The sequence below is a fragment of the Scophthalmus maximus genome, chromosome 7 (assembly GCF_022379125.1).
Source record: "Scophthalmus maximus strain ysfricsl-2021 chromosome 7, ASM2237912v1, whole genome shotgun sequence".
Classification (NCBI taxonomy): Eukaryota; Metazoa; Chordata; class Actinopteri; order Pleuronectiformes; family Scophthalmidae; genus Scophthalmus; species Scophthalmus maximus.
This window is the reverse complement of record NC_061521.1, coordinates 1,755,001-1,770,000: the sequence shown is the minus strand read 5'-3', so window position 1 is coordinate 1,770,000 and position 15,000 is coordinate 1,755,001. Positions and strand designations below refer to the sequence as shown.

At 45.1% G+C, this 15,000-nt stretch overlaps 1 protein-coding gene across 8 annotated transcripts in view; it reads right to left on the bottom strand.

Annotated features, from left to right (window-relative positions):
• The window catches only part of LOC118315968 (transcription factor SOX-6-like), a 94,375-nt gene that overhangs the window by 37,211 nt on the left and 42,164 nt on the right, over positions 1–15,000 (bottom strand). For 6 of the 8 annotated variants that reach the window (XM_035643696.2, XM_035643700.2, XM_035643699.2 and 3 more), the window contains 2 exons: positions 5,981–6,070; positions 360–532 (listed from right to left, as the gene is read on the bottom strand). In XM_035643696.2, the coding sequence (XP_035499589.1) occupies positions 360–532; positions 5,981–6,070 (263 nt within the window). The remainder of the gene's footprint in view (positions 1–359; positions 533–5,980; positions 6,071–15,000) is intronic. The other 2 variants (XM_035643702.2, XM_035643703.2) reach the window with 1 other exon arrangement.

The window sequence follows — 15,000 nt, the reverse complement described above, 5'->3', positions numbered from 1 at the left end:
CACTCACACTCACTCACACACACACACACTCACACACACTCACACACACTCACACAAACAGGCACACACACTCACTCACTCACACACACACGCACACACACACACTCACACACACACACACACTCACACACACTCACACACACACTCACACTCACACACACACTCACACACACACACACACACACACTCACACACACACACACTCATTCACTCACACACACTCACACACACACTCACACTCACACACACACTCACACACACACACACACACACACTCACACACTCTCACACACACACACACACACACACACTCACACACACACACACACTCACACACACACACACACACACACACGTACCTGCTCCTGCTGCTGCCTGGCCAGCTCCATCTGTTGCCTCTGCTTCTCCAGCTGTGAGGCGGCCATCTTCTTCTGCTCGTCATGGGCGGCGAGGAGCTGCTCTCGCAGGTTGATGAGCTGACCGATCATGGTGGAAAGTTGGTGCTCCTTCTCCTCGAGGGACTCTGGCGTACCTGGACAGGAGACATGTTCAGTGAACATTTTGAAAGTTCTTATTGAAAATCACCACGGACGTCACACATGTTCTGTTCGTGGAAGTTGAACCACCTGGCGCTCAAACCCCCTTCAAGAACAAGACCACGTTAAGAAGAGGACGTTTGGTGGAGGTCCTCGCTGACTTTCAGGCTGTTACTTTGAGGGGCCACGTCTGCAGCGACTTGTCTCCTTCAGCCCGAGACACTTTTTTCATTCACACAAAATCTCTGCACAAAAGCAACTTTCAACAAATGCCTGTGCGCAATGTTTGGCCAGCTCAATCTGAAAACCCTCCAATTCCCACAACGCCCATAAATCACCCGGCTTGTAGTTACATCTTACTACTTATTATCTCCTGCCTTGTCTGTACACGCCGTCAGCGTTTTATCGCTTAGTGTCTGCACTCCAGAACAATAAAATCTGCGTGACTTATAACCTTTGGAAAATGAGTAGCTGTCACAGGCGTTTTGTCAAGTTTATGATTGAGACATTCTTGGGAGGGTTGAGTGAGGTAGGAGGCCCCCGTGAGACACGGTCCAACGACCGACAGGTGAAGGATAATACCAACGTTTTCCTTTTATTTCACAGCCAGCTAAATAGATGATCGATCATTTCACTAAGGTGTCTATCATGTTATGAGGCTTTGATCACCATGCTGTGTTCTCCCTTCTATGACCCTTGTGTTCTTCTGTCTTTTGGCGTTTTTCTAAAAAGCCGCCGGGTGATTTGCATGGACTGACGTACAGGCAGCACGGCACGGACTGACGCGGCAGCGGCTATTGTTGCTGCCGTTGTCGTGCGAGTGTGATTCCTCTTGTGCGGTGAAAGAGCACCACTCACGGTCGACATGTTGTGAGGCTCTTGATGCTCTGTGTCGGGGGGATTGAAAGGGCTTTCTCCTGGAGTGAATGGGGACAAACACACATGCAGGTCCATCGTGTTCTTGGGAGATATTGTGTGCGCGTGCGCGTGTGCAGGACATGAACTCGCACACTAAAGTCTTGTTTGGAAGTTCTTGCTCGTGTGTGTGTGTGTGTGTGTGTGTGTGTGTGTGTAAGGTCTTGCCCTGGGGCCATGTAGGGAGATTGCAGGGTGGCCCCAACACTACCTGCATACTAACAGAGCCTCCATTGTAGTCCTGTCAGGCCCCTATTGTACGCCAGAAACCCCCCCCCCCCCCCCCCCCCAACACACACACACACACACACACATACACACACACACACACACACACACACACACACACACACACACACACACACACACACACACACAGGGAAATTGCCCCTCAGCACCCCTGTATCAAAGGCAACATTCTCCTGTTCTTGTCTCTTTTTTTTCACGCTTTCATTCTTTCTTTTTTTGAGTTTTCCCCAAACAACCTCCCCGTCAGTTACTCGACTCCCAAGTCCAGACTCTCCTCTTCTCTCCTCTCACATCCTCTCCTTTACTTTCCTCTCCATCACACTTCCTCTCTTTGTTTTCTCCTCCTCCCCCTTTACCTTTCTTTTACTCTTTCTCTCCTCTCCCCTTTGTTTCTCTTCCCCTCTCCTCCAGACTCTTCCCTCTTCTTGCTCATCACCTCCCCCCATACTTTCATCTCCTCATCAAGCTTCCCTTCTTCTTCTTTGTCTCCTTCTTCTTCCCCTTCATCACCTCAACTCTTTTGCACCCCCCTCTTCTCATAAGCTCTCTCTATCGCCTCATTCCTATTCCTTCCTTTTCCCCTCTTCATCACTTCCTCGCCTCCTTCTCTCCTTCTCATCTCATCTTATCACCACCTTGTTATTCTTTCTTCTCCAGTGCCACCCCTCCTTATGTCTCATTGACTGATTTGGACTTGCAACACTAATGGCTACTTTGTAATCCTGTCATGTCTCAGGACACACACACACACACTCACATTCCTTGAAGTGAAGTAAAGCCTATTGTGTAATTGCAACAACTGCGATTACAGCACCATGATACATCTTTGTGGATTACGGGTTGTGCATTCCAAAACGTGACGCCCTGCGTTCCTTCAACACTTCTGGCACCAATAATCATCTGAGACGTTTTCCGTTTTCCATCCATCAGGATTACTCCCAACACCTGCTGAGATCACCAGTCAAAACAAAACGCCATTAACTGCTTTCTGCGCAAGCCGTCCAAACCTTTACTTCTGCACGAGATATTGTTAGTGTCTGGTCAAACACAGATTTGATTTATGGGGATGCATTTATTCACCGGATCCAGTTCTGCTGTTCATGTTTATCATCAAGTATTAAAACAGCAGTGCCACAGCAGAAAATGTGCTAATTGAGTATTAATAATGATGTTTTGCAACACGCTATACCCATCCACACATTTATGAAAATTGTATGCAAAGGATTTTGTTTTTGTTGCATTTGTTTTCTTTTTTGGCGGGATTTGTCTTCTTACAATATCTCGTTATCTTATTGAGGTCATCATTTCAAATTCATTTCCGTCATATATAAGTGTGTTTCAGTTTGATTTTGCATATTTGTTCAGATACTTTGCGTATGTGAAAGATTGTTATTGTTATTCATTATGTTCAATTATATGTTAATTACTGTTTGTGGAGTCACACACCGGGGGGAAAAACTTGTCAGGATACACCTAATGACAAACACATGCCGCAACACACACTCTCGAGCGCAAAAGCCACACAAAAACCCTCACGTACTTGAACAAACCTCCAACTAACGCGTCGATCGCTTCAGGCCTCTGCAGCCTTCTATCACGTTCCACTGTTTGCCAAACTCCCGCCAATCCTCTGTGTCACGGCTCGACTGTGACACCGGTGTTTCCAGCCACCTCCTCCTCTTCCCTGTGTGTACAGTATGTGCACACTATTCCTGTGTGCAGAATCTGGATCAGGGCCAGACGGGTTCCTGTGCCTCGTGTGGCGCCTCACCTCCCCACCAGCGATAACCTGCCAGCCCATTCGTCCTGTGCGTTCCGTTCCCCGTGCCATCATTCACCTGCCTGCCTCTGCTCATTCCTTCGCTACGTCTGTGTCTCTTCCCACCGTCACACCACAGACACTGACACTCGGCTTCCCATCAGCCCACGGTTAAAAAAGACATTACGAACGCGGTTGTAGCATTTGTCAAAACAAGTGTCATGATCTCTCCATGGCAGCAGGTGACAAAGGCATATGGAGTATCAAGCTGATCTTGTAAACGTCAAGGCGTTAAAATATAAAAGGATGTCTGTTACACAAATAGTTATTAGTATTATCCAGAATTATTATTAATTAATCATTATTTATTTTTTGTTGTTTTTGTGGCGGTGGCTTTTAAAAGTAGCAAACTGTCGCGGACTGAGCAATGGAAAACTGAATGACATTGTATTTCTAATTTGCAATAAAAAAAGGGGGGGGGTGTAGCTTCCAGTGTTTCATTTTTCAAGGACTGAGGTCAGCAGGATAAACATCTGTTTATTCTGTTTCGATTTTTCAGTTGACAGCATAACCCAACTTTTCTTTTGTTCATACGTCTCTTTCTGCACAGGAAAAAAATAAAAGAAGGTGCCAGTGTAAATGTCTGTGTGGAGAGTGATCCAGCACTTGACCAGGATTTAGATCAGATATCCCAATTCATAATAGAACAGGCTGCAAGTGGAAATTATGAGTTTTCCTTTTTTTAAAGAACACGTGAAGTCATATGAACTGAAGTGTCAGGTTGACAGATCAAGAAGAAAAAGGCCTGGTGATTTCTGCTTTGTCTGTCGAATGAATCTAGACTGTAACTAAATTAATGATCGGCTGCGTAACAGATGTCCTGCTGATGCTTTGAAAAAGGTATTCAAGTATGCATACTGTGCGTGTGTGCGTGTGTGTGTGTCGGTGTGTGTGTCGGTGTGTGTGTGTGTGTGTGTGTCAGTACGAAGAGAGGGAGGGAGAGAGAGAGAGACTGGGATCTCTGTCCCGGAGTGAGAGTCAATGTCAGTGCTGTTCTGCTGTAGAAGCTTCTCTGTTCTCTCCTTTTCCCACTTTCCACAGCGGAAATGCCATTTCAACAGGGAGACGATCACAAACGCTGCCTGTCGCTGAGCGGAGCACTAATGTCACGGCACGCAAACAGAATTCGCCGAAGCTCAGGGGATGGTGGTGTAAATGTGTCCGTTTTTTATACTAATGTCATTTCTCGATCTAAAAATTGTTCTTCAAAGAGAACCAACAACCTGGATGATAAACAACAGAGTCTCCATACTTTAAATGGAAAGTGGTTTTGCTTCATTTTCATTTCGGTGTTTACAATTAACATGAACATGATTTGCCCCATCTGGAATATATGGTGAAGGGGACGTTGATGGAGCTGACGCAGTTAACTTCATATTGTACGTAGGCACCACCATTGACCGTGAAAATAATAAGCACAACGATTAGCTTCACTTAAACCTAACCCTCAACACTTCTCAAACAGGTTATTTCTCTTTCCTTTGTCGACCGCCACTCGTGCCATCTTTACTTTCGAAGGGGGACATGCGTTCTATTCCCTCTCCACTTGTCAGCAGCTGACAGGGATTATAACACAGGACCCCCCCCCCAGAACAGGTCAAGAATATATTGGCCTTAGTGCGATTTATAGCTTCATAAATGCTATATGCTGACAATAACAAAATATATCGGAGCATCTCCCCTCACACACTCACCCCTCAATCAAAGTTACAATTACAAGCTGGGCCGCCCGAGGCAGCCGTCCCCGCTCTTTCTATGGTGACAGGTCGGTCTGGAGGCCGCTTACTCTTTGCTTTCATATGCAGAAACATGCTGAGAGTATACACAAGGAGGGGAGAATTACAGCATATTTGACTGTTCCTTACCCTTAAATTTAGCTTCGCCATTTAGCTTGGACATGATATGGTGTCCTTTTCCCCCCTGAACATACCATTTTGCTGGTTTTACAATGATGATGCGCATGTTTGGGTCAACGAGCAGGAGGGAGGAGAGAATCCTCAGATGCTGAGCAATGTACAACTTCTTTCTTTCTTTCTTTCTTTCTTTGATATTGTTTGTTTGCATGTTGGTCGGTTGGTCGGTTTGTCAGCAGGCTTACGCAAAAACGAATTTCTTGTGGAAGGTTGGAACAAGGGCCATGAAAGAGGCCATTCAATTTAGCTGCGGATTCGTTCACAAAGGTCCAGATTCAGGACTTTTCTTTAATCGCTTCCGTTCACGTTGCTAAATAGGGGGTGTTTCTTTCGCCGATTTCACAGGGAATAACTCATGTATTTGGTTGAAAAAGGCGGACATATTTAACAGACTGATATCTATGAGTTTGTGCAATTAATCGCAGATCCAAACATAAATCCAGATCCAGCACTTTTAAACCTGGTTGCATGAGGGGTTCTGCTGCTTCCTGTCGGAGGCACATGTGGATGCTGGCCTCGACGTGGCTGTTTTTCTCTCTGACTCTTACCTTTGACCTCCCCCAGCAGTTCATTGGCATTCAGGCAGTCAACACGCTCCTTCCACTCTTTGGTGAGCAGCCTCTCCATGCAAGACGGTTCTACAACAAGACGGAAAATAGGCTCTTTTAAACACGTTTCCTCACAGACTTATCGAGCAAACTTGTTTGATAAGATCACCACAAGACAAACTGTGACACGCGTACCGTGGGCACGATGAGCATAAAGGTGGGCAATGAAAAAAAGGAGAGACCGGGTAAGAAAGAGGCGATTCCATTGGAAAAAAAGAGCAAGAACAAGGAATCATTTCCTCCGTCTTCCTTTCATAGAACAAGGGAACAAATAGCAGCAGCCATTCAGCTGACCAAATGAGAATGTCTGCATTGTTTTGATGGGGTCTTATTTGTGGCTGCTTTCATTCTCACAATGTGCCTCATAGCCTCTGGATACTAAGACATCAGAGACATGTGGTCTCATAAGATTCATAAGGTCTCATTTGTTCGGCGAGAGTCCTGCTGTGAACTTCGCTCAAACAATGGGGACGTTTCAATTCTTCACCAGGCAGAGAACAGAGATCTGAACACACAGACAGATATATCTGCACATGTCCAAGCATGAGTGTGTGTGTGTGTGTGTGTGTGTGTGTGTGTTGCCCAGTAAGGAGAGACACACTTGCACAAAGTCAAGTATGTATGTTGTCAGGTATCAGTGGTGAGATGTACATTCACCATTTACTTTACTAGTTCAATTTTTTTCTTCAAATTTTATGCTATTTTCACTTCCAACAATATCATAGAGAAATATTATTTCATATATACAAATAGTTCCTTAACATAACAGTTTTCTTAACACATATGTCTGATGGCATGTGTACATTTTCATACAATTTCATGAACCTGCTTGTGTCTTACGGTGAAAAAACAAATTCATTTTGTAATTTAACCACAATCTTTCCTTAATCTCAGTCCGAGAGCTTTTGTTGCCTATAAGCATGACCACAGGTCTGTGGTGGGACAGTTGTGCACTTTGAACACGATCCGCCACCCACACCAGCCACCTCCTGGCCACTTTGCGGCCATTAATAAATATAGCACTTCAATAGAAAAAGTTTTTAAAAAACCCAATATGTGTCTCTGAATATTATCCAAATAATGTTAATATCTTGCCACCACAAAATAACTGGGAAAACAATCCCATTGAATATACAACGTCAAATCAATTACGACTGAAGTCTTAGACCAGATTAGACCGTCAAGCATAAATTCAAAATACCTCCACCTCCACTTGCAGGTATCCTATACCTGGGTGTTTGCATATGAAACTGCTTGCTTGTAAATACTGCACATGTTCATATCCACTCCTGCATGAGTTGGTGCACTCGTGTACTTGTTCTCGTGCCAGCGGACATGGCACAGATGGCGTCACAACTGCACAGGGCCCCATGCAGAAAAGTCTGAGGCACCAAGGACGTCGAGAGACAAGAAAGAAAAAAGAGAGGAATTCTTGGTGACGGCATGGAAAACCTGCCCCTGAGGTCTTGCCTGATTCAGAATGGTTAAAGTGAGGCAATAGCTCATTTGTGGTGCCTTGATCCTGACAAAAGACGCCATAGGCATTCATGAGGGCACATGGCCTATTGTGAATGGCTTAATGTTTAGTTGGTGCGTATGGGCCCATTGTGTGGTCATGGGACGCCGTCCGAGCACAACTTCCTCATTGAGTGCATTAAAGCCTTGCATGTTTACAGTGGGATTATGATTGTTGTAAATAAGCTAATGCAGCTGTCCAGATCACATGGGATCAATGAAGAGGAAGGAGGGGGGCCGATGGCAGCAAAGGGGCCGAAAAGCTTCAACACAAAGAAACAACTTAAAAACGACAATCATTTCTGCGTGATTTTGTGATGGTGGTTTCCCATATACGGGAAGGACCGTGGGTATTTCCAGACGGATGTCCCACACTGCAGTGAAATATGGTGATTGATACAATTCCCTTCCCTCAGGACAATGGAATCCACCCAATTTTTCGCAGATTTACTGGACAAGTGGCTCCACTGGATATGTATTTGTGTACATTTGGTTCAATGGGTGATATTTACTGCCCGGAAAGGGGCAAGGCTGGAGGACGGGGCCAGGATGAGAGGCTCCCCTCCTCCTCATCACAGGGCCTAAAGTACGCTTATTCAGCGGGCCTCGAATAAAACAAAATTAGGGATCGCAATTTATGGGAGCACTTAGGGAGGAAAATACAACCTGTAACGCCGGGATACATCTGCATAAGTCAACCGTGTGTGTACGCTGATGCACAATTTATACCCCCCGTGCCAATAAACAGATCAGACGAGGAGACAGTGGGGGATGGGTGGGGTGAGATGTAAATTGGGAGTGGGAAGAGGAAGAGGAGAAGGATGAGACAGGATAAGAGGGAGATGTTTTACCCTAGATGGCTCTCTATTTGTCCCTGCGGACGAGTCAGGGATCAAGTGCTGTTTAGATTAGAGGGTGAATAAAAATTCCTCGTCGTCCGTACACCAGCTCTTTTATCAAGTGAGGGAGAAATGCCTGAAGACGGATGAGTGGAAGAAGAGCAGTGAGAGGGGAGCAGGGCCGGCTCAGGAGTGAGGGGAAGAGTGGATGAAAGGGGGGAAGCGGGAGCGAAATAGGAGAGACAACGACGTGGTAGGTGAATGGAAGGATGTCAGAGAGAGAGAGAGAGAGAGAGAGGAAGAGGGTAAAATGGAGAAAAAATAAATTAAAGCGGGAAAAAGTACAAATACTGACATATGACAAACCAATAGATCCTGACAGTTGAGCGTTTCATTTCTATTATTTTAAACTATTGACACAAGAATTAGCTCATCAATCGCCCACTTCGCTCCCCTTCAAAACAAAACACCGCACATCCAAGACATGAAAGTTCTTTTAACCCTTTAACTCAGTTTCTCATTGATGGTTTTTAACACTCGCAGGGAAGTGGAGGGGAGATACAGAGAGAGAGAGAGAGGATGAGTGGGCAGTGAAACGGAGTGAAGGAGCGACGGGGGGGAAGATGAATGAGATAAGAAGTGGATGTAGACAAAGAGTTGTAGTAAATCAGCGCAGAGGTAGCAAGTGAGCCGGCGAGTGTTTGGTGTAAACAGTTTTTATCACCTGTTCCCGTGCCAAGCTGCCAAGAGACAGTGTTGTGGGTGTTTTACATGAGCCACAGGCAACTTTGTGTGTGTGTGTGTGTGTGTGTGTGTGTGTCAGACAAGCATCAGCACTCCCAAAAAGAGGCCCTGCCAAGAACAACAGTGTGCCACGGGCTTTCACTCAGACCGAGTCTCACGTTTCCGTCTTTCACTTTCTCTATTTCCACGTGTTCAAAAACGCTGCAGTGGACAGGCCGCCCGCTCTCGCAGACGCTCTTTTCCGGAAAGCCGGCTCTCGTGCGTTAAAGCGGCCGAGCGGTGTTCGGACTTTCTCTGACAGATCAGACGCGTTGGTTCTGATATGCGACGACGAGACACTCTCCACATGTCAACGATTTCTGTTTGACTTGATTCATTCTGATGCGCCAAAGGAGGCGCCAGTGTGTTTGTCTGCTTTCTAGCTCATGACATTTCAATAGTTTCCTTATAAATTCACTTGACATTTGGATGGAAACACATGGGTCCTTTTGACTCTCTCTCTCTCTCTCGCAGACACACACGGTTCACTGTGCCAAACGCATATAAGAGAAAAAATAGGAATAAAAGTAGCTGAAAATTGAGTTAATGTAAAAAATAACAAAGGTCCGTTCTCTAGCGGGTGCCTGGCGTGTGTCTTCACGTGGCTACTGGAGGTATGTGAATGGAAGCTGACAGCCACACTGCGCACGTCCAAATTCATGTCAGTGCTGCGACTTCAGCTGCAAACCCCGTAGCATCGGAAAGAGAGAAAGAAAGGAAGAGGAAACAGGATCGAGAGTGACTGAAAGGAGAGATAAATACTGGGATTCACAGAGATAAAGTGAGAGCGAGAGTGGAGGAGAGGCACAGAGAGAGCAGCTGTCCTAACAGCTGGCCGGCAGGATTGATGTCTCAGTGAAATAAAACTCAACATATGTCCAAACATGAGAAGACAGGCCAGCCAAGGAGGAGGAAACACACACACACACACACACACACACACACACACACACACGCTGATATGACAGCCCCGTTGCATACATGTCACACCGCACACACTGATTAAAGAATACCACTTCACTGCCAAGATGGTTCATGTCAAAGGGAGGGTTTATGACACGCACACACACACGCACACACACACACACACACACACACACACACACACACACACACAAACACGCACACACACTTTGAATGGCGTGGCACTGCTCGCTCGGCGTTGTAAAACCATTAAACTGCAGAGTGGTTAGCCTGGCTGCGTGTTAGCACGGTGTCCATTTCACACACACTATTTTCATCCGTCAGATGACACCCGGACTCTCCTGTCGCAGAACATGGCCTGAGAAAGCAGCCGGAGGGGGGGGGGCTTCCGAGAGATAGTAGCCCTGTGTAACCCTCTTTTCATACATCAACCCCTTCACGCACACACACACACTTTCGCTGCACAGCATTATGCCCGATCTGTTCTGACAGTGGGGCCACTTGTAGGAGCCACGTGTTATCTTTGCATGAAGCGCAGTCATCCCCCTGACATTAATCTGACACTCTAATCCCTGTTGATTTGTAACACGTGGGACGGTAGATTGAACTTTAATTCGTCTAGGAACAGAAATACTACCTGGCAGTTTCATCCGAACTGATGCAACAAAACCTTCAGGCGACGTAAGGCTGTTATGGAAACCAATACAAGGTTGGCGCTTGAAATTGAAAAGCGTCTGACTGAAGGTCTACTGCAAAGTCCTCTGCTGATCATTCTCTCAATAGGTTGATTGATCAGTTTGCCGAAGCTATTCAGTGCACCCTTGTTCAGAGAAATTATGTCGACCATGAACTAATCTAAAAAAAAAGTATTATGGTTAAGATATAAATAATAATTTGATGATGATATTTTGTTATGCTTTAAGCTCCAAACTGTAGAGAGGAACATATTTGAGTGAGTCAGAATAATTAAGGTATCCGTTGTTTTGAAAAAATTAAAGAAGCACCTAAAATCATACATGGGTATAAATGCAGTTATTATGGATCCACGTTTAAAACATGCAAAACACCATTGGTCTAACTTGTTTTGTGGTAACAGATTGAGTATTAGTTCCATGTTCATTCATAATTCTTGCATCAGAATTTAAATTCTGCAAAAAGAATTAAACTATATATACGTTGCATATACATAAAATATGTTTAAGAGGTAATTACAGCAAAACAAAATAAACTTGTTGCAGAAGGTGAAGAACATCTGATAAAAATTTTGGGTTCACAGTTTACTTGGTACGAAATTGAAACTGTGACCTTTACCCTTTAACGTACACAAATGTAATTACTACATTTTTACTGAGCCTGCAGCTTAGAGAATTAAATCAGGCATCAACATTGCTCGGCCGGGGCTTCGATTCCCACTGAGGGCCGCCCACCGCTAAAAATACTCACAAAGTACTCCCTCCCGGCAGTGTGAAGTACTTCATGTGATATAAGGTGGCCGCGCTGCCGCAGGCGCGGGGTCAGAACACCGCAGCTCCGAATTAGACAGGGGATAGTGTTTCTACTGAATGTGTGAGTTTAATGCTATAAGCCCGGCTGCTGTGCAGCCTGCGAGGTCACAGGCCTGCCCTGCGTCACAGCGCTGACTTGTCAGGAACCTACGGGACTGAGGGAAGGCACAAAGTTAACAATGTGCAGAGCGCAGACCCCGGCCCAGGCTGAGCAGTCCACCGCCCGTGTTATGTTTCATCCAAAACTTGCATTCGCATCTTGTTCCGACTGACATGTATGATTCAAATGTTATGTATTCGTCCTATCTCGCGATGGTGATGAATCCTTGAGAAAATTCCTGGGATCCCTCCCAAAAATCGAATCACCTGATACCACGATCTTTGATGAAGTTTTCAAAATATGTCAATAAACTTTTGAGCAATCCTGCTTAATAAACCGAACCAATCACATAACGTCCGTGTCGGGTTGAGATTTCAAATTAAAGGAAGGAGAGGGCTTCAAAAGGCCTTATGAAGGTGCTTTAACTAAGACAACACTTGAACAGAAGGCACATCTTATTATTACTCGATGATTTCCCTTCCCAGCTAATAAAAGCCCTTTTTTCCGATATATCTTCCGGCTTCTCCCCCTCGGTTCTTTGTGCCGGAGGTGGAGAACAATCAAGAGTGACTGACGAGCTTTAAATTGTGCACTGCAGCTTGGGCATTACGATGCAACCCCGGCAGCAACAAGGTCACTTGGCTTTGGATTTAATTAAATGTAAAATAAAAACATCTATTCACTGGTTAATGATGGAGCACTCATATTTTTTTTTCCATCAACTCCCACGTTTTCAGGGTTAACATTCTTTTTCTTTTGTGAAAATAAAAGTAAATAGTAAATAGTTTATGAAGAGAAATGATTTTTGTGTCATGCAAATTTTGTGTGCGTTATGTGCTATTTGACATATTTGAATGGGCTTTCAACTAATGAGATGCTGGTGCGGTTTGAGATTTATCCCGCTCTTACATCCTGCATACATTTTAGATTGAATAAAACAACTCAAACCTAAATACACTCACAAATTGCCTCAAAATTACTTCTTTGTCAAACACACGCTTCCAAATCACCAGTTCAAGACCCATGCTTCTGGTTCCACTTTAGTCATGATATCTGAAACCCTACTCTGCTTAGCGTGCACACACACACACACACACACACACGCACACACACACACACACGCACACACACACACACACCTACATCCAGTGGCTCAGACACAATAGAAGCTTGTTTTGGTCCGGGCCCTCGGGGGAGCCGCTGTGGGGGCGTGGCCTGTGGTTTGGGTCACAGAGATGTGAGGGGGATCAGTGAGTGGGGCAACTGTCCCACAGCTGACCAAAGAGAAGAAAAAAGGCAAGTGGATCCCCCTCTCTCCCAATCCTGACACGTCTACATCAGAAAAGAGGGCAGGATGAGATGGGCGATTAAAGTGTAGCTACTCTTTATCTCCCCTGTAGCTATCATCAAATATTTTTGTCAGGTAAGTACTTTAATACACTGCCATTAAAATCTTTTTCAAAATCAGAGTTGTTTCAAAAAATCAAGGCCAAACTGAATCTGTGCAGAAGTAGAAGTCATTAAAAAAAACATTTGACTAATATTGAGCCTTGAGATGGAGATGAAGGTTCTTGATGATTTCCACTTTTTGTAGAAATTAGTGCACTCCTATTAGTGCTCATCATTTTTTTTAGATACCAGATTTTTACCTTTATTTTCACACTTCTACACCTTCAAAAGTTGCTGTGTTTGCCGTGTCCAGGAGAAAATGCTCACTGTAGTTTACAGTTTTAGTTCTCTTCATGCACCAAGAGTAAATTACGATTCATTTAGGAAAAGGAAGGAGGCTAGTTTGATTTTTTAAAATATTTTGTATGTAATTGTCTTATTGCAATATTCATTTTAAATCCCTGAAGATAGTATATTTTTTGTCTTACTTGTTTTAGGATAAACAAGTTTTCCAAAAAAAAAAGGAGGGTTGATTAGAGATGCAGTGTCCTGTAGATCAGAGCCGTGCGTGTGACGGTTCAGTTTTCATCACAGTTTGTGTTTCAGCCGATTTAAGTTCATGTCTTTGACAAGCCATGTCAAACACGCTCCACTGGCTCTAAACATGATCCCTCTTGGCTGTGACACAGGCAGTGCTTCTTCTTTTTTTCCTATAATGGTCGTATCATGTTTGCCTTTGCTAGATGCGAAATTATTCGGTGAACGATTTGGCATCTCAATGAAATCCTAGTTTTTTTATTTTTTAAAGAAGCAGGACTTGATAAAATCACAGTTTAATCTGATTCTTTTGGAAAACATTCAAAACTGCTCCAGCGAACCACATCGCATGCTCCTGTACCACATGCCGGCTGGCCTGCAGCCAAACTGAGCCGGAGAGGGCTACCAGGCATATCCCACTGACTGTATTTGTATTCAAGACCCACAGGTTGTGGCCGATCATTAGTAAATAGATCCCTATCAATTGCAGGGCAAGAGATTGAAACCAAACCACGAGACGTCCAGAGGGAGTTGGCCTGTTGGCAGAGCCGACCAGAGCAGCACTGAGCGCCGCATGCAGCTCCACAACGTATACAGGTAGATTAAAGTTCACGATTAGAAATCACCATTTATGTTATAGTGGGACGCACACACCACAATGAAATGCAAGTGGGGCCTTTGTTCACCAGTGCTGATCTACATGCACGCGCACACACACACACGCACACACACACACACACACACGCACACACACACACACACACACACACACACACACACACAGACAAAGTCTCTGCCTGCACACAATCACAGCTCAAACTGCAATCCCATAGAGGACGGCAAACATAGTGCCTGAGCCAAGGCCCTGTTAATTAGCCAATAAGCTTAACTGTCAGGGCCGACCCAACTCACTTGTTAAGCTGTCATCACAACTACTTCCACCTGAGTGTATGTGTCCATAGGCCCTCGTATGCCCACTAACACACACACACACAGCGCACAGGTTCCGGCACACAGGGCTCAGCGGGCCGCGCGGAAGTTTGAAGTTCGGTCATGCACTACAGCTTCGTCCGCAGCTTAGACGGAAAAAGCCTGCAGATGATTTAACCTTCCAACAGTGTTACTGACAGGCCCGGGCTAGAAGCTGAGCCTGTTGATTGGGTCTGCCTTTGTTCTTCTTCTGTGACGAAAAGAAAAAGAGGAATCTAACAGCTGATGTTTTATTGCAGGTTGAGCGTTGATTAACTTTTGCGGCCCGCTGCGGAAAACGCAGAGTTACAGAGAGCGGGTCGGGGTCGCCCCTCGGCAAGAGAACGTCCTTCAGACAGTTTGAGTGGCGCTAACAGCAGAGATGTTGAGACGGCCTCT